General features: G+C 45.2%; 1 protein-coding gene across 6 annotated transcripts in view; it reads right to left on the reverse strand.

Moving 5' to 3' along the window:
- The window catches only part of Opcml (opioid binding protein/cell adhesion molecule like), a 1,115,999-nt gene extending 1,090,753 nt beyond the window's left edge, over positions 1 to 25,246 (reverse strand). The window contains exon 1 of one of the 6 annotated variants that reach the window (XM_085689788.2): positions 24,622 to 25,246. In XM_085689788.2, coding sequence (XP_085545914.1) covers positions 24,622 to 24,907 — 286 coding nt within the window. In that variant the 5' untranslated portion in view covers positions 24,908 to 25,246. The remainder of the gene's footprint in view (positions 1 to 24,621) is intronic. The other 5 variants (XM_085689789.2, XM_048458726.3, XM_085689790.2 and 2 more) reach the window with 5 other exon arrangements.
- Positions 25,247 to 25,462: the final 216 nt, after the last annotated feature.

Raw genomic sequence — 25,462 nt, forward strand, 5'->3', positions numbered from 1 at the left:
CCCATCCATAACCCCTTACTCCACACTACTTCATTCCCCCAAGCCTTGCTGCTCACTGTTTCCTCAGCCATACCCTTCTTAGTCCTACTGATAAGCATTGGCCCAATATTCTTAGAACCTTAGTCATGAATAAGCCATGACATGAATGGATACTTTCAAATGGAAGAGAGCAAAACCTTAAACTTGCCTTATCTCCCTAGGTGAACAATAGCATATCTAACTAGCACCTCTCCCCTTGCCCATTAATTTCCATGGAAGCCTCATGAAACTTGTCTGTATACTAGGAATAACTACCAGACTCTGGCTTTTTTTTTTTTTTACCATATACAACAAATCTCTTTCACACATAGAAATCACTCAACTAGAAGCCCAAGGATAGAAAAATAATTTATTAGCATAGCATATGTTATTTTCTGAATTCTTTCCCTATAAATGGTACCCTAGATACATGCAAAAATTCTGTAGTGTGACAAAGGCAGAGATTATAATTCCGTTCTAATACTCGAGAAAATAGAGGCTACTACAAAGAATGTCTCTTCTGCAAGGCCCCACAGTAATTGCAGGAAAAGACTAGAAGACACAGGTCTTAACTCTAAGTCCAGTCCAAACTGTTGAGTTACTTTGCATTGGTTTTGAAGAGTAGAAAAGAGATCTCTACTGGAAGTGTAAGAGGGTTAATTCCCCAATGTCTGCAAATGGCTTGACACATAAGTAAAGCATCCAAAATGCTCAGTAGTGATGAGCAAGGGGCTCAGAAAGCTTCGGTAACATGGGCTCACTAATCCCCCAGGCTTCCAGCCAGATCTGTGGCTGGAGATGATCTTTCTATCTTTGCCTCAGACCTCCCTCTGCTGCACCATCATGATCCCTCAGGAAATGTAAGAAGGAGGAGTAACACTTTTTCCTTATCATTTCAAATAAGGATGAGATAAGGGTCCTGGGAACATTGTTTGAGAAGACAGGAAAGGAAAGGAAATATTGGCCAGCCCCAAAACAAGGTAGATTCAACCATGGCTGACAAAATCTGAGACAGCGGATACCAGGCCAAGAGGAGACAGCTGACGTCATCAGTGTTACGCTATAAACAGAAGCACATTATCCTGCAGTTCCAAACAGAATGGCTGTTTAACTGAGGTGTGTGGTTTTTATTTTTGTGTGTCATACAGGAGGATGCCCTTTGTTTTTGCCTCCTGAAGCCATTCTGCCGAGCTATGGAATGGATGCCTTCCTCTTCTGTGCCATACCTCTCCATTTAATTTCCTAGCTCCTCGTGTTTCCAGTCCTACTTCCTTCTTTCCAGGCCCAGCAAACATCTTCTGTGTGTGTGTATGTGTGTGTGTGTGTGTGTGTGTGTGTGTGTGTGTGTGTGTGTGTGTGTTCCTGCCTGTGTGAATCATCTATGTGGCTCTTTCTCCCTTCTTCTCTTCCAGCCTCAGTTAGCTGGCAAACTGATACTCCAGAAAACTACTCAAGATGGTCAAGTTGTTGAAAGGATGGGCGGCTTCGTTCTGTGATCAGCTGACTGACGTCAGCTGATGCTTTGGGCCTGTGATGTGGTGGGCACGTCATGGTAGACGTCCATGGCAAAACCATTCACCTCTAGGGCAGGACCTGATAGAAGAGGAATGACCTACAGTTCCAACTTCTTAAGGTTTTACCAACTCTCTGGGCCACCGTGGCTAGAGAACAAGTCTTTAACCCAGTGTGATTTCAAAGAGATTTCATACCCAAACTACATGAAGTTGTTTGGGGCCATTGATTTAGGAGTGGGCTCATTTTCTCTTTGCTCCAGATGGGAATCAGAGTAGAAAATTTTCATCGTTGCCTGTCTGCTCATTATCAGGGCCTGAGGACCAAGGGCTAAGACATCGTAAGAAGATCTCTTGAAAGGCCTGGCTTCCAGCTAAGAAGACATGTCTTTTGAGGTGAAAATCATCAATTACTCCCTAGAGACAGGAGAGTGAGGACCACATGCTAAAATGGTTTAGACACCAGGTTTCAGGGATACCATTGGTGGTAATCAGTCCCATTTCCTAAACTCTCATTAGAACCACAAAGCATCCACGCTGGGAGGCATCATGAGGGATCAGATTTGGCAATCTCACTTTGCAGATACGGAATGTGAAAATGGAAGACATCCAGGGCCCAAAGTTATAAACTCAGGCAAGCCCCGGAAGCACACAGTTCAGGGTACTGACTCTGAGGACTCCGCCCACAGAACCACTTGTCATTGCTCTTGGAGAATGGGAACAACTGTTCACAAGTGCTGTGCTCTGATCATAGAGACAGCAACAAGAAAAGAAAAAAAAAACTGCAGAAATGATCCTCAGAAGAGTAGACCACTGAAATAGCACCGATTCGGGCCACTGAAGCACACCAACGAATTAAGATAGTTTCCCCTAGCATCAAATTTAGGAATCACCAAGAAACCATGCAAAATGTGCCATATCAGCTGTCATATCCTGGCCAACTGCATCAGAAGGTTGGAAAGTAGGGCTGCCTGTCAGAGTTGTAGCAAAGCCCCCCAGGGGTTCTTATAATGGAGCCAAGGTTGAGAATCATTGCTCTGGAAAGCAAGAACAAAGATGGGTTACTGTGGGATGAAGGGACCAGGAGAAGCTGCTGAGAAAGGAAAGCACTCAGGCTTGATTTCAAGTAAGGTAGGCCTGAGAGGGGGCTCGAGATGCTTTGCTGGCGAGCTCCTGGACCAGGAACTGTGCTTTCTCTAGCAAGGCTGAAGAAAAGCCACCGGTATCTTTTTCCCCAAGCCATTCCTCTGCACAGAGCAACTGAGGATTCCAGTGGTTCCTTCCCCCGCTTTCCTAAATGGGCAGGTGAGGCAGTCTTTGAAGGGCTTAAGGCACTTGGAGCGAGATGTCTGTGTGCCCAGCAGTCCTGCCTCCAGCTGACCTGCCTCCATACTGCAGGATCAACCCACGGCGCTCTGGGGGTGTCTGCAGATGATGGAGGTGATAGTTTCCCTAGCTTAATAAGGAATTGTCCCCAGGCGCCTAATCACTCAGAGGCGTGGGAAGAAGGGAAATCATTGTAAAGAGGTCTTTCACATGTCATCTCCCCCTTGGCTTTTCACCACACATCTCGTCTGCCTATGTCAGCAACCTTATCCGCCCAGAAAGATGCAGCTGGGTAGACACCCTGCAAGCAGTAAAGAACTGAAGGCCACTCCTCTGAGGTGTGGAGACCTGCTGAGTCTATCAGCCCAACAAAGAGGAGAGACGACAGAAGGAAACAGGGCTTCCCAACACTTCCCTCCTGGCATCCCCAAGGCTCCTTTCTGCAACTTGGCCGTGGTATCAAGGCTGTTCAGTATTTACACGGAGCTTGTCCTGAAAATCCTCTAATGCTCCTATGGCTGCTCTCAATTAACCTTCTCCCATAGGTCGGAAGCTCCAATCTCATTCTGGCTGAACACTAAGTCACAAAGAGGCTCGCGAAGCTGCCAACTGATGGTGCTCCTCAGCTACTCGATGGCTTCCTAGCTTGCTAACCTGCTTACTAATATATTGCTATTAGCAAATGACACATTGTATTAGTCAGGGTTCTCTAAAGGAACAGAATAGGATGGACACATAAAGCATAAATATTTTATGCATATATTCTTCTGTGCTATATTATTTTTACAAATTATATAATATATTGTATATTAGTAATTAGATCTATTCTTAATATATATATTATTTAATATGTAAACAATATATATTGAAGAATTAGGTCAGATTATGCTAATAATAACAGCTGAATCACAACTAAGGGGCTGAGAACCTCAAGTTACCCAGTCTTTGAAGCCAGAGGCCTCATCATCAGTTGGAGAAGTCCCATAGTGCCTATCTGTCACTGGGGAGGCTGGCAATCCTGCAGTAGCTCATACTGCAAGGCTGGGTGCCACAAGATTCCCAAACTGGTACCCCCAAACCTGAAAGATTCCTAGAGAACTACTGGTCCTTTGTCTACCTGAAAGCCTGGAAACACTGGCTCTTGCATCAAGAAAGAATCCTTGGCAGCAAGAAGGAAGCCATGTGAGTAAAAAGGGAGCAGTCTTCCTCCTGCAATACCCATTTCTCAGGACTGTTACCAGAAGGACCGCCTCACATTCAGGATGGTCTTTGACATCTATTAAGGTAGTCAGGACCCTTTTTCAGGAGAGGCTCTGATGTGGGATTCCCCTCTGTATGCTGTGAATATGTTTTACTAATAAAGAAGCTGCTTTAGCATATAGCAGAGAAGAATAGAGTTAGCAGGGAATATTACACTGAATGCTGGGAGAGAGAAGGCAGAGTCGGGCAGATGTTATGTAGCTGCTGAAGGAGAAAGACTCAGGAAACTTACCAGTAGGCCACAGCCTTGAAGCAATACACAGATTAATGGAAATGGGTTAATTTAAGATGTAAGAGCTAGCTAGAAATATGCCTGAACCATTGGCCAAACACTGTTGTAATTAATATAGATTTGTGTGATTATTCAGATCTGTGCAGCCAGGAAATGAACATGAATTCTCCATTTACAAGGTTCTCTACTCAAGTGATTCCAAATTGAGCAAGTTAACATTAAAACTAACCATGATACCCTTTAAAGATTGTATCCAATGAACATTTCCTGAGCACACAGCTTCTCTCAGCCTCTTGGAAGCGGCTGGGACCACTCTTTCACCTACATTCATTCCTCAGGAGCACACTCTCCAACCTCACTGGCAAACTGGAAAAGAGGGTGAGCAGTAAGGCCAGCCAGGCAGGCAAGCTCTTAAAATGGAGGATTCCAAAGAATAAAGGTCTGCCTATGATTTTTCACCCCTCAAATGTCAAATGCATATTTGTAATCATTCAGGAAATTCTGACCTGAACCCTGAGCAGGAAGCAGGCTTCTGAAGAGCAAGCTTCCATAGTGCTTAGTTCCCTACCCGGCTCTTTGAGTTCATTTGATGTGGGAGTCCCTTCTGTATGCCGTGCTTACCATTAATGAATAAAGAAACTGCTTTGGACCTATAGCAAGGCAGAACTTATGTAGGCATGGAAAACTAAACGGAATGCTGGGAGAAAGAAGGGCAGAGTCAGAGAGAAGCCATGTAGCCTTGCTGGAGACAGATGTCAGAACCTTGTCGGTAGGCCACGAGCCTCATGGTGAAATATAAAAATAATAAAGATTGGTTAATTCTAGATGTAAGAGCTAGCTAGCAATACACTTAAGTAATTGGCCAAACAGTGTTTTAAATAATATAGTTTCTGTGTGATTATTCCGGGGCTAAGTAGCCAGAAAACAACCAATAAGTGGCCTCTCTTCATCGTGCAGTCACTGGGTAGAGTCTTGTTCTGAGCTTGTGGTTCCAGCTGGGTCATGGCTGACTGAGATGGAGGCTGTTGGATTGCCGGAATGCTATCTCTCTATCAAAGTCCTAGTCAGCAGAGCAGTGACCTGAGGAAAGTGGGCTAGTCTGGGAGGAAGTGAACCCCCTTCTGCATCTGGTTCTTTTATGAGTTGCTGTGTGAACCTGATCAAATCAGTTCACTTTTAAGCCCTCTGTCTCCTCACTTATAACAGAGGCTTTGGCTCAAATGTTCCTATGGTCCCTTGTCATAATCATGATCACTGGCACTGGGCTCGGCCTTCTCTCATGCCCTAGCATTAAATCCTGAAGAGACTGTCACGGGTGGGGGATAGGCTTTAATCTGTTAGTGCCTTTAGTTTATATTGCAGTGATTTGGTGACTTTTGTGGTCACACACTAGTAACCTGAGGTCTGCATGCCATTCACTTGCTGGCTGTTGTTCTGACCCACTGACCAGCTTACCAACATATTCTCGTAGATCTAATGCATCTGTGTTGTAGTCATCTCCCCGGCCTCTTTTCGAGTTGTTGCTCCACAGAATTTATCATCTCCGTATGTGAAGGCTTGATTCAGATTTCTCTCTCTCTCTCTGTTTCTCTCTGTTACTCTCTGTCTATCTCTGTGTGTCTCTCTCTCAAACACATGCACGCACACATCCAACTGACTCCTTAACATATCTAAAAGGCGTATCAAGTACAACATATCCAAAATAATCTCTCTGGCACCTCCACACTGGGACCAAATGTTTCAAACCCTGCTCTACTCACCAACGAATTTTGGAAAAATAGAAATTTCAGCCAGCTTAGTAGCTCTGCCTACAGTGTGCGGCTATGATCTACCACTATTACTTTTTCCTTAGCAATCACTCGACATCAAACCACCATTGTCTTTGGTTTGGAGGATGACCTCCTAGATGCTCTAGAATCTGTCCCTATATAGCCAGAACATTTCTTTGAATAAGCCATATCACATTGCTAGTTTGCTCTCTGTAGAGCTCTTCATCTCGTCCAGAGTAGAGGCCAAACTTCTTAGAGAGGACGCTCATCAGCACTTAATCACTTCCATAGATACCTGGGATGCAATCAGCTGGTAGAGGAAATGTTGATTGTGCCTTGCAGGTTCAGGGGCTTCAGACCATAGCCAGTTGGCCCTATTATTTTGGGCGTGTGGCTGCATAATGCATCACAGAAGGACCATGTGACAGAGGAAGCCGGCTGACTTCATGGCAGGAAACTCAAAGAGAATGACCAGTATGTCACAATTTCCTTTGATGACACACCCACAAAGACTAAAATCTCTCACCAGCACCCGCATTAAGTTTCACTGTCTCCAAGTACTGCCAAGCTGTGGATCAAATTCATGGGCCTTTGGGAGACTTTTATCTAAACCAAAGCAGAAGAAAACATGGCTCATGGAACCAGGTCCCTATTACTTCTCTCTCTACATCGCCTTCTGTTTTTTCTATGTGTTTGCTCTGTTCTCATTGCTGCACCTTTCTGGTTCCTTGACTAGGCCACACAGCTAACACGCATGCCTTGGTATTTCTGCACCAGTCAGTACACCTGCCTGGAATGTTCTCTTCCAACTTCTTTACCCCCTACAAGCCTCTGCACAGGTGTGATCTTCAAAATGAGACCCAACCAGACTGACTTCTTGTCCAGTATTAGCAGGCTCCATATGCCAATGTATATTTGTCTTTTATCTCTATTATTCTCAGTGTTACAAAATACTATGTAACATATGTTTATTGTTTATTATATTATTCTCTCCACTAGTGAATAAGCTAAGGGCAGGAAAGTGTCTTTAATTTACTATATATCCCAAAGTCCTACTAAGGTGCTTGATCCAAGCTAGGGACTTACAGATCATTGAATGAATTCCATTAAGACCAATGGTTAATTGTAAAGGGGTAAAAATTCACTGCTCCTCTTAGTCTTACATAAGCACTCAACACAGAGCACTCCTGATGCCTGCTATGTTTGGCTGAGGTTTTCTATACACACACTAAACAATTTGTCAGTAGATAGCAAACTTGATATCCTGACTTAACCCGCTTCCGACACTATCTACCTGGAAACAGTGCCAAATCCCACAAGACTCAGAACAGGCCCACAGGGATTGGAGTTAATTGCAAACCCCCGGTTATGACCTGTGCTTCTGACTGACCAGCAATAAAACATGATTCTCAGGACTCCCTCTTCAGGTTTAATTAACTGCTAAGAGTAGATCACAAGACTCAGGGGAACACTTTAACTGTGTTAATTCACTTATTGTAAGGGATATTACAAGGGGCAGAAGTATACAACCAAAGAGAAGATATGCACAAGTCAAGGTATGTTGGGAGAGGTGTGAAACTTCCACGCCTTCTCTGTCTACCCTCCAGGAACCTCTTCTTGTTTAACCAAGCTGAAGCTTTCTGACCCTGTCCTTTGGGACTTGTTTGTAGTCACAAGTGATTGATTGATTAGCTGGCCATAAGTGATCATGATGCTCAATGCTCAGGTCCTCTTCCCTTCCCCCCAGAGGTCAGAGTGTTGGAGATGAAAGTTCCATTCATCTAATCACACAGTTGGTTCCCCTAGCAACCAGCCCTTATCTTGAGCCCAACCTGGATCCCACCAAGAATCACCTCATTAGAACAAAAGATGCTCCCGTAGCCTAGAAAATGCCAGGAGACTTAAAGGCTCAATGCTCTGCACTCCTATAACTCGGGAAATCACAGCGGTCTCAGGAGTTCCGCGTCAGCAACCAGTTCAAGGATCAAATATTGGAACAGAGTTTTCTTCTAGCACCTCTATCTACAAAGATATTAGGAGTTCTTTCTCACAAACCTAGGGCAGAGACCAACATAAGTATCTTATAATTTCACAGTATCGCACCAGGTAAATCTGTTTTCAAGAACTCAGTAAGCGATTTGATATAGATTTATCCTGAAATTTGAGCATGCTTTCCAATTAAAACAAATCCTTGAAGGCATAAAGAGAATTTAATTTTGTTGGTCCAGCTGTCTGGAATTCATAAACATACAATTCTATAAGTACACAAGCTCATCTAGAGCTGAGCAGACATATACTATGTCTATGTTAATGCGTGAAGCCCAGTGAACTGATTCTGAATTCAGAAAACAAAGTTTCTCCCATTTGGACTCCGTTCCTAACATGGACATTTAGTAACTTGCAAGGCTATTGAAAGTTCAGATTTCCCCAGCACCATCCATCATTTTTCTGACGTTTAAATTACATGAACCAAATCCCCAGTGGATGAGAATATGGCCACGTGGACTGCGGAGCCCTGCCCTCCCCTCAACACCACACCTTGGAGAACACCCGGGGCCTCCATCTTCTCTCCCATGGTTTCACTCCCATCTTCCTTCTCTCAGTCTCATCCTGGAAAGAGAAGTATGGGACCAATGGGGGCAGACTCCCTCATGAGGTAATCTCCTGTTATGCCTTTAAAAGCAAGCTCTAAAGGCCTACTCTAAGGAGCCTCCCTGAGAAAGTCCAGCAGAGCTGCTTTTCCTCGCTTCACACTCTAAGACTGCTTATGCAGGAGTGCGGAGATCACACCCTGGGCTGTGAACATGCTTACAGGCCGAACTTTGCAGTGCAGGGCCCGAGAGATGGGTTTGCCGAGTCATCTCTCCATCCTAAACCTCCAGGACCGAGCAGACAGTGAATGCATAGCCCATTCCTGTCACATTATGACCTTGTGAAATGAGTCATTGTCTGTGTTCTTGCCCAAGGAAGCAGCTTCTCCCTAAACCAAATGTGACATTTATAATGGTTCATGAAAAGATTCTAATCAGTGAGCTATAACACAGAGATTATCAGTTTAGCTTTTTAAGTTATTGTTGTCAAGAACACAGCCGCAAAGAAATCAGGCCAGCAGTCAGTTGAACATAAGACAAAACAGAATTCTGAATTTCAAAGAGTCCATGGTCATTCACCAGTTCCAAGTTCCTGCTGGCCAACTGTGCAGAGTCTGCCTAGGTCTGCTACTTTAGCCCCACCCAGGGAGGCTGGCATCACCTCTTACCAAAATTACACTGGTCCACCACTTGCTTTCCACTGAAAACAACACGGACACCAGTGGAGAGTCTTCCTTCCTCTGCGGTTCTTAGGATCACTCCAGTTTCTTAGTATAGGAGACTCATTGCTTAATTGATAACTAAGGCTCCTTCCTTAACTGATGTCAAAATTCTACTGTCATAACTGAGCCTAGATCTACATAGCTATCTACAACTCTCTAATTTTTAGATATTGCCTTGTGGTTTGACTTTCGATATCTCCCAACAGGAACCTTGTCAGAACTGTCCATCTCATTCCTGATTATGTTCAAGTCACTAGAACAGAATCCAGGTCACCTGAAGGACAGACAGCTACCGGAACAGGCTGGCTCCCACACTCAATGAGAAAGCCATCTTAGTGAAATTCTCTTTTTACGACAGTACAAGAATATCTGTCTGCTTTGCTTCAGATACCCTAGCGCAGAGAAAAGTCCTACTCTTCCGCCAAGTAGTATTAGGAAGTATGTTCCCATTTCTATAAGGTATTCAGCAGAGAAGATCTGGAATGGTGGAGAAGTCAAGGATCAGCTTGCAGGCTGGGGATAAAATAATTTTTCTGTGAAACAAATGAGAGAACCAGAAGCTTCTTGAAATCCACACACATCAGAAGTTCGAGTTTGGTGATAGCCTGGGAGAAGTCCACCTTTGCCTGGCTGGGAGAAGACAGCTCACATCAGTTAGAAGGGTTGCTAAGATACCACGCTGTCTGTTTAAAATCAGAGTCACAGCTCTCAGCAGAGTGATGTTGTTCCCCAGGGGACATTTGGCTATCTATGTCTGGAGACATTTTTGGCTGCCACAATTCAAGAGGCGCTGCTGGCATCTGGTGGGTAGAGGCCAAGGTTGCTGCTAAACATCCTACAACCCACAGAACAAGCGTAACGGCAAACAAGAATCCCATGGAATGAGGCAAGCATGCAAGGTAAAGGAACCGTAGCACAGAGAATAAAGTGCAAGACAGAAAATCATAACAATTAGAACAGAGCGTTCATGAAGGACAGATTCAGCGTTGGACACAAGCCAGAGAGTCAACAGGATCAAGCAAAAGAGAAACAGCTCAGAGGTGTGGGCTGCATTTTTACATAAGCTAACAGTGCAGCAAGGGGAACAGGAACCACATTAGATCAGTTCAGAGCGAGGAGTCCACTTGAGAAATCTTATGAGATATGTTAAAAAAAATGCTTTATTTCATCAATGTGAGTCTAGAACAAGGCTTCCAGAGGCCATAATTATGCCTTTATGCCTTGGAATGTAAAATAAAAAATGGCTCCTCTTGGTCTTAAAAACGCCAGTCCCTAAAGGGCTTCTTCTGTGGCTCAACTTTGCAGCGTGGGTGGCAGCCGTCAAGCCAGAGAAGGTTGACATATGGAGTACAACATTGGCTCACATGCCTACTTATCTCGGTCAGCCCAGAAACACTGTGTCAGCCTGGGGTCCTCTGAGAACCAGACAGCAAGACAGCCTTGGATGTGCAAGACATTTGTTTGGGGAAGAAACTGTGAAAGAAAAGTGAAGGAACCAGGAGGGCCCGCAGATAGCTGTGCCAGCCTGGTCTCTGGTGAAGGTGAGGGGAAGGCGGCTGGGAAGGTGAGAAGGAGGCAGAAGAAACAGTGAAGTTGAAGAAAGCTCAGAGAGCCATCTCAGGTGGCTTCAAGCAGAAGCCACTCTGCAGAGAAAAACTATTCCTACGATCACCGGAAGTGGTGTTTCTACCATACTCAACCGTGGCTGGGGCATAGCCAAAGGAAATGGCCTTGGGACTGAAAACAGCAGTGAACTCCAGAGAGTTGCCTGTAGCTCTTGGTCTTCCACACCTCAGAATCAGAGAACTGAGAGGCACTCTCCTGACCCCCAGTTCTGGAGCTGGACTTATGGTACCTCAGGATCAAAACAATGTTTGGGAAAGACAACCTTCTCCAGCTTTCCCTGTACTCTCTTTTTCACAGGATTCCATTAGCATCTTTTAATAACACCAGGAAGTGCTTATGCACAAGCAGGAGAACCCGAGCTTCAGTTCCTAGAACCATGTTAAAAGCCAGCTTGGCAGTGCCTGTCTGCAAACCCAGGGCAAGGGGATGAAGATGGGAGAATCTCTAGGGCTTATTAGATAGCAAGTCTGTGAGCTTTGGGTTCAGTAAGAGACTCTGCCTCAAAAGTGAGAAGAGAGATAAAAAAAAAGCTACCCAGCAACAACATCTGGCCTCCTCGTGTACATACCTGCGTGTACATGCCCACACACACTTTTAAAAGAAAGCAATTCTAACTTCACCCCAGCATGACTTTTTGACATGGCAAGGCATATTTCCAGCCTATAGCAGTAAGGCAAGGTTCAATGTGTCCAGGCTAGCTGGTACTGAGACCCAGCCAGGACAGAGGGAAAGGGAACAGGGACTCGAGAGATGCAGACCCACGAACAGTTGAAACAAATGGTCCCTGTCTTTAGCTTTTAATTCTTACAAAGACTATTTGACATTTGTTTCTCTTCAATGGTCACTTTGATGACTGAGAGATTATTCTGGTCTGTATTCATTGATGGGTCCTCCATTCTTACCACAAAGATAGTATTGTTGAAGAACAGTACAGCTGCTACAAAATGGGGTCTGTCGCAGCAAATATAGTGTCCCACTACACAGAGTGATTTGTGGCCAGAGAATTATCTCTACAGTCTGTCCTAGAGAGACACAGTCAGAGTTGTGTGATTGTTAACCCTTTAACCTATAACAAAACTCTTTTTGCACAAGAGAAAGAGGTTTGGATGGCATGTGTGTTTGATGTGGGTGTGGCATATGTGGCATTTGGATAAACACAGGTATGTGGGAGAGAGGGGTCTGTGCATATTTATGGATAGGTGGTATGTATATGCATCTGGGTGGGGTCATGATTGTGTGTGAGTCATACATACAGGTATATTTATATGTGGATAGCATATATGTCTAAGTAAGTATATGGAAGGTGTGAATGAGTAAAATGTATAAATGTATGCATGCACATGTGTAAGGGTGTGTAGTAGGGTATGTGTGTATGAATGCAAGGGTAGTATGGGTATCTTTACATGAGAGTAGATGGTGTGAAAGAGTTGGCTGAGTGGGCAGTAAGGATACAGGTAGACGGGCATATGTGTGTGTGAATGGATGGGTGATGTATGAGTGTGTTTGTTCACATATAAGCAAGTGGTATGTATTATGGTTTAGTAGACAGTTAGCACATGAGTGTGTATGTGGTAAGGTAGGTTGGTGCTGTGTGTGGGTATGTATGAGGATGGCTGATAGTTGGTATATTGGTATGGATGTGTGTATGTGGGTGGGTAACGTGTGTTTGTATAAATTTGGGTTGTTACATGGTATGTACATGTAGGTAAGGGCATGGGAGGAACTAATGATGTGTGTATGGATGGATATGTGGATGAGTGCATTACAAAGAAGTCTGTAGGGGAAGCTTAAGAAAGTAATTGAGGTATTTCTTATGGATTAACATACTTGAACAAAATCAAGTCTAACCACAGGCCTAAGTGAGAGGTTCTACTGCTGGTGAGGCATGGCCTGAACTGGCACCTGAGAAGAATAATAGAAAGGTGGAATAACAGGAAGTACTTTTTCTGCATTGGAAAATTGGACATGTTCCATCTCTTCCTACTTCTCACCATCAAAAGAAAGAAAAACAGTCTCAAGAACTGCAAATAAGTAGGAAGAGAGCAATAACAATAGAGCATATGAGATGTTTTTAGGGAGGACAGAGGAGGCTATAACCTGCTGTCTTTGATTTCTCCAGCCTTCCCTATTCTGTGTTCTCCCCCATTGAGGCAAAACATAAGATAGGACTACGTTACTGAAATTCTTTTGCCTTCCCAGGCACATAGACTTCAGTGACGCTTCTAGAAGACTAACGGTGTGGAAATGTCAGCTGTTTCTCTATAACCCTAATCTGCAAGCAGATGTATCTTCCAGAAAACATGACTTCACTCAGCCAAGCTCAACAATGTATGATGGGGTCCTAAATGCCTCCACTGATTCGATACGGCCTGACCACATCCACAGTTTGTGATGCATGGATACAGGAACTGTATGCTGAAGACTGAGCAGCTGGAAACCAAACTAGAAAGTATAGCTTACACTTGATACTCTTTCAGGAAAGCAAGGCCAGCAGACATTTCCATTCCAAAGAGGAGGTATGACAGGTAAGCAACTGATCCTAGACAATACTAGGTTAGGTTTGTAGTTAAGGAACATGAACTCTTCTCCAACTATCCAGACTGTGTTCAAGGCCTGCAGAATTCTACTGCCCACCAGCCAGAGCTGTGACATAGAGACTCACTTAGTGCAAGATGCCAGTGAATCTTAAGGATTTTTTGAGAACTGTGGGTCAGCCAAGACTACCAACCAACATGCGGGATTGGGACAGGGTGTAAGACAGATGCACAGGTCCATAAATTACCCCATTTCTGTTCATACATGAATTATTCTCATTATGGACTATTCATAGGATAAATAAGGTCATGAGGACCTGAGATGTTTTATGGTTTTCTGTGGCCTGAACAAAGAGGAATCTAGACTCTAGAATTCACCAATCAACTTGTATGGAGTGGAATGGATCAGGGCCATGGCATATGTCTGAAGTACAATTAATAAAGATCGGGGTCAGAAACTGGGATTCAACCTGAAGATCAGAAAAGCAAAACAATCAGCCACTGGCTTTTACCTCGACCTCAGTCTGAAATGGTGATCCTGCTTCTAGGAGCATCATTATGAGACTGTGTCTGTGAGCTGTCTACCAACATCTTATATTTCTCTCTAGGGCTGGAATTAAAGGCGTGTACCACTGGGATTAAAGACATGCACCACCCTATATTATGACAACTAGTGTAGCTACTGGGATTCATGGTGTGTGTTATTATAACCTGGTCTATAAGACTCACCAGTGGATTGTTTTACTCTCAGACCTTCAGGCAGTCTTTATTTATTAACATAAAGTTGAAATGCCACTCCATGTCTAGGACAGCCAAAATGTTCCAAAATTTCCCAAAGACTCCTCTACTTCTGTCACTCCTCCTTGGAATTCTGCTTTCAGTGAGGATAGTGAGCAGAGCCTGAAACTTAGCCACAGATCAGGAATAGCTTCCCATTAGGCTATAAATCAGAGCCCCTTTCTACCCCCGTCAGGTCTCTTATAACACTAATGGAGAAGTCCCCATTCTCTGGCAAGGTCCAAGCAGTTAAAGCTGGGAAACAGAAACTACCTTACAGTGGTCTCCATGGGAACAGAAGCAAACAGAACTGATTTTCAAGCCTGTAGAAGAGATATCAGGAGCTCCCTAGCCATGCTGTCTGTTCCAGAACCAGAGTATATGCCACCCTGACAACCACACAACCACACAGCCAGAGAAAAACATGTACAGACAAAAGGATCTCTAGACAACATTGAGCTATACAAGATACATAAGACTTGGCTATCAGTAACTCAGAGGGCTGGAACTTTTCTGGGTACCTCTGAGATCACCCAATTATTTTATGCAGAAGAATATGCATTTTAGAGAAATTAAAGCATTTATCTATGGCCATTGGCTTTATAAGTAAAGCCAAAGACCATGCTAGGACTCAGTGAAACAGTGCACCCATGAGATGGCTACAGAAGTATTAATCTGCTTTAAATACAGATTTTTTCACGTGAAAAATAAAAACAAACAGTTGTCTGGGTCATCACAAGCATTTGCCACATCCTTCAGGTAGCATGAGCTTAAACTGATATTAGTTGTCAGTGGTCACGTTCTGCCGAGACTCCATGGGCCATCGGGAGAAGATGCAGCATCTCAATAGCCCAATCGTAGTTTTCATCATCCCTTCCCGTCTGGACCTCACCCAAAGAGACATCCATCTCAGTGCCAAGAAAGACTGGGAAATATCCTCTCCATGGGATAAAGCCAGGGGACTCCTAAGGAAACTCCAGTTTCTCTTGGAGCCTGCAAGCTAATGGGCTATTTCCATCTGCCATGTTCTCCCTTCCAGCATTCCCCTCCTCTCATTGAAGAATACAGGAAATCCCTTGGCTCTGGTCTATTCAGAAGAACCAAGTTGGCTTGCTCAGAGTAGCCTCAGGCTTCCTTAAGCCTGTAGTTGTAGAAGTGGGAACGCCCCAGGTGTTTTGACTCAATACTGCCATGTCTCCTCTTACGGTCTGATCCTTTCTGGCATGCTTCTGAATTTGAACCCCCGTTTCTCATTCTGAATTTATCAACAACTTCTTGGAGCTATCGTCTCCAATGAGCTTGCTTCCACCTTGCTGATTGTTAAGTAGAGGTGATGGGAGTGGAAAGAGAAGAAGACTGGATCTTTCGCCTGCTCCATTATAGAGCAGGGGTGATACCTGTGCAAGTGATGGGCACATGTATGTCTGCCATGAACCAATACGAAGGCCGCAAGATTTCCAGGATGGATTTTCTCTTGGCTTAGTGCAGTTCTGAGGCCAAATGGATATTTGAAGGGGATGTTTTGATGGTACAGTGATAAAACAAGCCAGCACCTGTCACAGTGTGTAGACCAAAGAGGTGTGGCCTGTGTCAGCTTGACACAAATCTGACATTGTTTTTCAGGATACTGCCCTAAGTATGTCCTTCATTATGTCAAGGAACCATGTATTTCTAGAAGTCTCTCAGTTCAGCTGTAAAGGTCAATATTCTACCAAGGACCAGGCTTCTGTTTGGCTTTGTGCCCCCAGACCCTAATCCTTAGATTTTTCCCACTGAGCTACCTTGTCCTACAATATTTCTTTGGAGCACTAATGTGATTCTGCACACTGTGAGTAAGAGTGGGAACAGAATAGTAGCTAGGGTTATGGGACTATCTTTCATCAGATTGAGAGGTAAATCTTAGCTTCCCTCTTAATAATCACAGAGGAACGACTCCTGACATAGGGTAGCATCTACTTTGCAGAGGGCCTCAGTCACTATCTGCACATCTCCCATACCACTTTTGTCTCAATGGGGGATAAACTAGACAGTCTCCAATGTCCCTTTGCAAGAACCTATAATCCTGAAAACATGTTTTCAGAAAGTCATGGATACAAAGCTCTTTTCTGAGGGTCCCCAGTATGGCTGGCTGCGGGGGGAGAGGGAGGTTATACATATTCTGGTAACATCATAATAATGACATGTAGTTAGAGTGCTCACAGTCACTCAGGGACCCAATCAAAGCTCCTCTAATCACAGCCTGAATTTTTCCAGAGGAAAAGCTCACGTAGAATATAGCAGCTCAGACAGTTAGAATTCTGCCATCTCTTAAATACATTCAGAAGTTCAGTGACACACTAGACTCAGTGGACATGTGCTAAGGGCTGAGATTGTTATGCTTCCGGGAAGGGTGGAATATCAAAAACCATCTATTCCTGTTCCATGGTAAGACTGTTTATCAGCTGAGAGAGAGCTCAAAGCACCAACAGCAGGCCTTACAGGTTCTGACCCTGTGTCTGCTGTTAGCACCAGACTCCATAGCCTCTGGAGGTCACTGACAATATGCTTTTAAAGACCGGCAGCTTCACTCGCGCTTTTCTTTCCTAATCACCTCTTCCGGAGGTCTAAGATGTGACTTCTTCCATCTGTGCTGTGCCAGAGGCCTCCCAACGGCAATGTTCATCCTCAATCCATTCTACAAGCTTCTACAAGAATGAGACTCAATGATATGAACCATGGTCCATACCCCATCTCATGAATTATGGCAATCATGGTCCATCAATTCTAGAATAATAACCAAAATGCCCTTCAGAAACTGTTTTCATTTTTCTGACCCCTGCATAGCAGGCTGGCACCCTCATCTTGGGCTCTACTCAAGTGTAAGAATGAGCCCTCAGATTTCCCTCTGAAGTCCTGTAGGGAACAGAAGACTAAACAGGTCCATTTGTAAATTAGAAAACATGGTGCTGGTATAGATATCTAGCATTTGCAAAGACGGCTAAGGATGCACGTTTGTGAGGAGACAATGTGCCAGCAACAAAATGGCTGACACTGGTTGTCCAGGGAAGCCAGAAGTAAACAGTGACATTGTCTGTTATGTAACTATTTCTGGCAAAAGCCGCCTGTGTGAGGATTTTATATAAGTGTGACTCTCGGGTCAGAAGTCTTAGCCTTGGCCATTGCCTCTGTCTTCACCAGTCTTTCTGCTTCTATATGCCTGATGTTCATGAACCCTAGAATGAAACTCATCTCTATGCATTCTCTATACATTGCCATCTCCTATTAGCAAGGTCATTTTCAAGTTTCCTGCTCACTCTAAAAATGAGTGAACTGCTGGCCAAAACAACCCAGGGACACAGACATTTTTGAGAATGGGGGGGGGTGATCAAAAGGATATAAAACTAGGCTGACTCCTAGTACAGGTATGAGTTGGGCTGTGGTCTCATTCATTGCCATCTATCCACCCACTCACTCAACAAATACTCTGGGTACTTATTCTCTGTCACTATGGTGGGGACCAACTATATGCTGGATAACATAATGTAGGGACTGAGGATATGCTGGAGAACAGAATGATGCAGCTTTATGGACTGCAGTATATGGAAGAAAAATACACATAAAATCAATGCATAAGCTCACAGTGTTACAAAGAGAAGCCTGGCACTGAGGTCTTGCATAATAAACAAGGTCTAGTCTACTTTAAAGCAGCAAGAAGGCTCTACAGAGAAAGTAATATTTTTGCCAAGCTCTGAAGGCAGAAAAAGATGTTTCACGGAAAAAATATGTAGGAAGATCAGAATTTTTATGGGTAAGTAAAGCTGTTGAGGAAAGAGGGAAAAGAAGCCTTTTCTGAGGAACTAATATGGACCAGAGTGACCAAAGCCAAGGACTGGAGAGAAAGCAACCTGGTTCAGGGTGAGATCTCAGCCTTGTGGACTTTGTCCAAGTTTGATTTGATTTTAAACTCAATTGGAAGTCCACAGAAGCTGTTGATATTTCATAGTCTTTTTTTAAGCATCAAAAGGGTAAAGGTAAGTCATAAAGCATATGACAATTGTCCTCCTTACCGATGTCTCAGGCTAACTCTCAGGAGCAGTGAAACAACATTATAAATTTGATGAAAAGCAAGTAAACAAAACAAAACAAAACAAACAACAACAAAAAAAAATGAGTTCAAGAACAGCCACTCAGACCATCCCCGAGTCTCTGTCTCTTGAAAAATCCCAATATTCTGTTTTTCTAGACCTTGGATTCTAGTGCCCAGTCCGAGTGTCACTTATCATTTCTCAGGAACATGCAAGCAGCCATTGCAATCAATGGCCTGTGTCCTGATGCATTGATTCATTTTGGCCTTTCCAGGGGTCTCTCAGCACAGTGTCCCTGCTTGTTAAAGGCAGTGTGCTGCCTCATAATGATCATGCCTTACACTTACCCAGCACATTGCCCAGGGGTGTCTCAAAGCGTTTTGCAAACATTTAATTAAGTTAGTTTAGTGGCTGCAGGAGAGTTCCAGCCTCTGGGCACCAAGGGTTCTGGATAGGAGAGGAATCTTGAGAGACAGTTTTGCCTCTGGTGACCCCTGGCTTTGGGGTAGAAGAGAGTGGGTGGTTGTACAGAGAGTTCCTACCTTGCCAAGAAAGATTTATACATGAATGGGCATGTATGGCACAGGTTCTGGCCATGTGCCAATATGGAGAACATCAAGGCTCAAGGCTCCAGTTGGAAGCTCCAGTTGGTGCACTAGAAGGGCAAAGTTATGAGGAAAAAGGAAGGGCTTGCCATCTGTACGGAGCTGAGCCTTTGAGAGTAACTAAACTGAGGCTGTGTTTTTGTACATGCACGCATGCGTGTGCTCACGCACGTGTGTGTGTGTGTGTGTGTGTGTGTGTGTATGCATATGTGTATATGCATGCATGCATGCATGCATTCAGGGGAATGAGTGACTTTGTGATTGTCAGAGGATGATGAAGTTCCAAGAGCAGGGTATGTGTTTGAATATCTACAAGGTAATCACAAGCATATTTTGTCTTCATGTTCACCACTGGGTCAGAATTTCTTTCTGCTCCATTCTCAGAGTTACCTTTATATGCTTCTGAAGAAAGGACCAGAAATCCAGCTACTGGAATTGTATCTATACTTATTTTATCACCCTGCCTGCAGGAAGGCTCGGGAAACTAAGGCTTTAGAAATAAGCAGCACATTCTAAGTCTTGGGCTCTTGACCATGGCATAAATGACAAGCACAGATGTCCCTAGGACCTAGAGTTACACTGTAAGATCATCATCAGGAGTGGGAGAACAGAGCAAGGCCAGGCCCCAAGGTGACACCCGCCCTGCTCAGCTCCCAGGCCTGGAAGGTTCCAACAACATCCAAAGGTGCTAATATCCACTATTCCTGACAGCTTGGCTTGTCAGCAGCCACAGGCCATCTGTGGACTGACACTTGAGTTCAGTGACAGGAAGAGTGGATGTCTTCCATCTTCCCCCTCTCTCCAGCTGCAGGCAGCTGCAGACAGATGGCAGCCATTCACAAGCAGACAGGGTACCAGACTGACGGGCCTCAAACCCTGAAGCCAAGGTGAGGAGAGCCTAGCTCACAGGCTGAAAAGAGTCCCAAGAACATTGAGCTATGAGATCATGCTACTAAAATCCCCACCTCTTAAAGACTGCTGAACAAGTCCACGTACGCTGCACCCCACCAAAAATGTTACAAAGTGGTTCCTTAGAAAAGCAAAAAGACCTATGCACACCACTAACTTTCCAAAGCAGAAAATCCACAGTTCAAGTCAGCGTGCATCCTCATTGGGGTCAAAAGGAAGGAAAAAGGCAAATAGTTTCCTAGTTTGGTGAACCTATGGTTTTGAAGCAGGAGAATGTCTTAATTCATCAGAACTTATAAAAAGTCCTGTTGAATAAAGGAATGGGTGGATTGCACCCTAAAGCAAAGGCTGTCACTTCTCAGAGCTCAGCATACATGGAGGCTGGTGTGGCGACCCCTTGAGGGGAATGCTGCCCACTGAAGCTCTGCACCTTGGAAGCAGTGAGCACAGGTGCTGGTACACAGCACAGTGCCTGGCACAGGGTATCTGGGCACTAAAACTGCTAGATAGCAAGCAGGAGCCGGTGAGGGCTCCTTAAGCCATCTTCTCACTGTTCCAGTCTTCGGGGCCGTGACCGAGGGGCCACATGAGGAGAGCAGAGAGGCAGAGAAGACTGGAGCAACGTGCGAGCATCTCATCCCACATGGGACCACTGATTAATCTCACTGTTCAGCTCCGGGCAACTCAAAAGGCAAGCAATACCTGTCTTCATCCAGGAGCCTGCTGGTGTCACTGGCCTGTTCTGAATGCCAACGGGATGTGGTCTGACCTTATTAATATGCCAGTCACTCAAAGGGACTGAGAGTCACATGATAGCTGGAGTGGGAACGGAAGTATCGGCAAAGGAGTGATGAAGCCTTTCAATAATCAGATGCCTAGACCTTGTTCCTAACTCTTAGTGGATCTGGGGTTTAAGTCTCAGCCAACCTGCCAGAACACTCAACACTGGCAGTAAGTGGGGACAGAAATCATCAAAATTGACTAGAAGTTCCTCATGCCCTTGTTTCAGACCCAATAACCTTCCTGAAGTAAAATCTACGAAGGGAAAGGGGGCCTGCAGGAAAGGAAGACATCTTAAGCTGATGGGAATTTCCCAGCCAAGCCCAGGGCCTTCCTTGGGAAATGTGTTTAAGATGTATGTGGCCAGGCCACAAATCCAGGTTCACAGATCTGTGCACACCTCCATCCTCATAGCAGGTCCCTGTTCAGTGCATAGGAGAGAAGACCCCTGAAGAGCTGGGGTAAAGGGGACACACAATAATAAAGGTCTACATGGTAGAAAAGTAGGCTTAAAAAATCAAGTCTTTCCACTACCCAAGCCTCTGCATCTTTTAGAGCCTACCCCCCCCAACCCCACCTAGAAACCATGGTACCATTCTCAGAGCTAAAAGAGGAGGATGGAAGAAGACAAGTTTTCACCCAAATGCTGCAGTCCATGGACAGTGGTTTTGAACCACAGACAAATGGCCTGGGCGTCATCAAAACAACCTGAGGTGCTCAGGATTTATCAATATTCTTGTCTAAGGGGGACTTTGCACTTCAATCTGAGTTCCTCGCTCCAGGTGGCTCTGATGCAAATATCCAGCAGCCTCAACTTCCTGTTTCTCCATTCTATTTATCATCCCACCTATCCCCAAATTCAAGGTCACAAACGCTCCTAGGACTGAGGATGGGGCTCAGTGGGAAAACATTTGCCTATCAAGGGCCTTTGCTTCAATCTTGCGCAAACACACACACACACCAAAACGCTCTTTTAACAGACCCCAGACCCCAATGTCTCCTTCTACCTAGGACAACCAATCCAGCCCCATCATTCTCACCCTGGAGGCCCAGAGTCTCAGGCCGGTGCTTCTTAGCATGATGCATTGTCAACTACATCCATGCCCTGTCTTGAGTGTGAGCACAGTCGTCTGCCCCTACAACTGTCTTCCTACTCTAGAGATTCTGCCTAGCAAAATAATTTATGAGCACCTGCCTCCCCCTGGGAGGTACTAGGCAACAGCAGCATTAATCTGAAATGATTCTGAGCTGGAAAGGTGTTTTCCTGAAGAAATGAAAAGCTACAGAATGCCATGGTACGGATGCCTAACCCGGGCAAGGTTTTGGGATCGCAGTCCCCTGCTTTTACACGCTGGGAAAGTAAATGGCTAACGAGTTGGTGTGAGGAAAAGCGGGATTTGAAATAAAGAAAAAAAAAAACTACAAAGAAGTTCGAAGATGCTGAAGTAAGTAAATGAAGTGAGAAATGAGACGGCGCAGGACTTCTGGGCGCAGATGGGTTCCAGGTTCGGATCCCGCTGGAGGCCTCGGGTATGCTCTTTCCTTTCATTACACTTAGGCTTTTCCTCATTTCTATTCCAGATCTTTCAGGTAAGAGCATCCCTCAGGGTAGGGAGCAGAACCTGCATCCTGGTGCAAAGGTAACTCTGGGCTGGTGTCTGTCTGTCCTATTCTCTCTCTCAAAAAATAAAAAAAAAAAAACCAAAAAACCCAAAAAACCCTTCAGCTTGCCTGTCAAGCCCGCCCTCATACTCAGGGTTCAAGAGCTAAAGTGTAGGCCCCTCTCATGTAGCCGGTTTTAGTTACGGAAGATGTTTCTGTAAGCTCCCTGCTGCTGCAGGTGAATCATACTGTAGGGTGCAAGGCTATTCCTAAAGGAAACCTTCACCCCAATTCCTGGCTTCCTTTGAGGTATGCTGGGTTGTAGCCTCAGCCCACTGGGCTCCCTCTCTCCCTGTCCTTGTCCTTGAAACAGCCCAGTCCTAAGGGATGCTGAGACCCTGTTAACTCAGACTCAGATGGGTGAAGCCCATGTCCTTCACCCATCCCCCCAGCCCCTTCCTGGAGAAGGTCCTAATTCAGGCCCCAGAAGCACACTGGAAGGAGCAGTCAGTCTATGGTGAGTTTTCTGGACTCTCGGGAAAGTTTATCTTTTTTTCAGAGGCTCAGAGGCACCCACCTGGCTCCCTCTACCAGGCTCAAGCAGGTACTGAGCACTGGGCAGTGCCTGTGGCCTCCCCCCACCCCAGTACACTGGAGACTCCAGAAGAGGAAAAGGACACCCCCCCAGCTCTGAATTTGCCAGCCCCAAATGACATCTGGGAACTTGGTTTTCAGAATCTATCTCGTTTCCAAAAGATACAATTTAAAACTTAGGGGGGGTCGCATAAAATTTCAAAATTAATTAAAACTTTTATTTAATGTTTAATATGACAAATTGGATATCTTTCTTCTTAAATTCAATCTTCTCGTCTTTCATCCCAAATAAACTTCAATTTATTTTTTAATTTTCTATGATAGCTTACAAGTACCTTAGAAAATTATGTTTAAAAGAAAGGGAGAAACCTGGACTAAGGGAATCTGAATATAAAACAAAAAATTGGGAGTTTTACTTAAGAATATGTATATATGAGGATTAAGAGTCTTAGTATTCATGTCTGTACATATGTAAGGGAACTTACGTTTAAGCAAATGTTTAACAGAAAACATGTATCTCAATTTGCAGCAAGAGAAAAAAAATTTAAAAAAAAAAAAGAAGAAATGCCCCTACAGGATGAGGTTTAGTGTTGAAGACCCAGAGACCCTTTGATACTGCCTAAAATGTTGGTGAGCCTTCCCAGCCCCTTCAGCATTGTGTGAAAGATGCCTGCAGGCATGGTCCTCTGCTTGCAGAGGGCTCCAATGCAATTACCAACCCTATTAAGATGTGCTGGATTTTGCACGGAGTCTAGCAGACCTACTGGGGAGGATTGCCGCATCTTACCTGGTCACTGCAGATTTATTTTCCCCAAATAAGCAAGTGCTGTGCAAAGGAGCACAGCATTACCATCCCTTCCCAAGGTAGGGACTCTAGACTCCACTAGATTCCCCAACCTTTCCTGGACCCATCAAATGTGTTAGGGAAAATTCATGCCTCTGATGTGATGTCAGGAGTAGGAAGGAGAAAGTGGGAGACCCGTGCATTTCAAAGGCACAATCTGCCCATTTGGTGGAAGGATAAAGAAAGGGCAGGAAGTAGTGGAAGGATTGTGTTAAGACCAAAAAAAAAAAAAAATGCAGTAGCGAATTCATGAAAGGGTGAAAAGGGATGCAGAGAGGAAGGGATTGAAATGGGAACTGAGGGGAGGGTTGTGAAGGGAGGGAAAAAGGAGAGGAGAGAGCATGTGGGACGAGAGAAAAGATAGGAAGGAGGAAAGAGAAAAGCATGGGAAACAGAGACGCAGAGATTCGGAAAAACCGAGACCAGTACAGGATGCCAGTCCATGTTGCAGGTTCCAACAGAAGCGCAAGAAGGCTTTTGCACCCCAGAGTTTAAGCACCTCTCCTGTCACCCCTGGGATCGCAACTAGCCAATGCCTGCTGTGCCTTTCACATAATCAGCAGCGTCTTGCAGCACGGTGCAGATCTCGAACCCAGCTCTCCGGAAGGGAACAAATCGCGTGCTGTGGGCATCTGTGTGCATGTGAGCCAGTTAGCCAGTGAGTGTGTGTGTGTGTGTGTGTGTGTGTGTGTGTGTGTGTGTGTGTGCTTGTGTGCGTGCACGCGGCAAGCCTACCTTTACTCACATGCCTCTCACACTCCCTCTTTTCCTCCTTGCCTCTCCCTCTTCCCCTTCTGCCCTAGCAGCGTGCACCGCACCATCGCCCTGAGAGAGAAACACCCTTTTTTCCTGGGTACCTGGGATGAAGAGCAGGGCAGTGGTGGCCGAGAAGACGATCCAGTAGGCGGGATGGTACATCGCGAGGCTGTGGCGCGCGGTGGCCCGGCTAGCTCCTGCTGTTGCTGCTGCTGCTAGCACTGCTGCTGCTGCTGCTGCTGCTACCGGAGGCTGCTTCCTCTGTGCTGAATTCTGAGCAGGTTTAAATCCAATGTTTGCAAAGGGAGGGAGAGAGCAGAAGAGAGAGAGAGCGCGCACGAGATGGGAGCAGGCAGACAGCGTCTCTGATTTTTTTTTCTTGCACATACACACAACTGGTAAGAATCATCAGCACCAATCTTCACTGGGCGCAAGGCAGACCACCTCCAAAGCACGCATTGGCTCCACTCACTCTCCTGAGCGACAACGGGAGACTTTCCTGTTGGGAAGGCTTCACTCCCAGGGGAGTTGGAGCCTGCCCCTTGTGCACCCCCTCACCGCGCAGCAGTACTGCTGGGATCTGTGTGGTGTGAGTATGCCAGTGTGCCTCGCATGGGCACACCCGCTCCTGGGAGGGTAGCGGGAGGGATCCGATACTCTTCCCCTTCCTAGGTCTTACCCCAGCGGGGCTCAGGACACAAGGAAGAGGGAAAGGCTGTTTTCTGGCAGAAATTGACAAATGCCTATGCCAAGGCCTTATCGTTCCCCCTTCCTGGTCTCCAGGTCAGGATGCAGCCAGAACTGCAAGTCACAGAAAGACCAGATGTTGTTCAAAAGCACCATGTCCCCAGGCCCACCAGCAAGAGTACTTGGAAAGCAACCCAGCTCCCCAACAGGAAGATGGGCATGTTCGTTTTTTGTTTTTTTTTTTTTCTCACCAAA

Source organism: Myodes glareolus, chromosome 4 (genome assembly GCF_982192425.1).
Source record: "Myodes glareolus chromosome 4, mMyoGla1.1, whole genome shotgun sequence".
Taxonomy (NCBI): Eukaryota; Metazoa; Chordata; class Mammalia; order Rodentia; family Cricetidae; genus Myodes; species Myodes glareolus.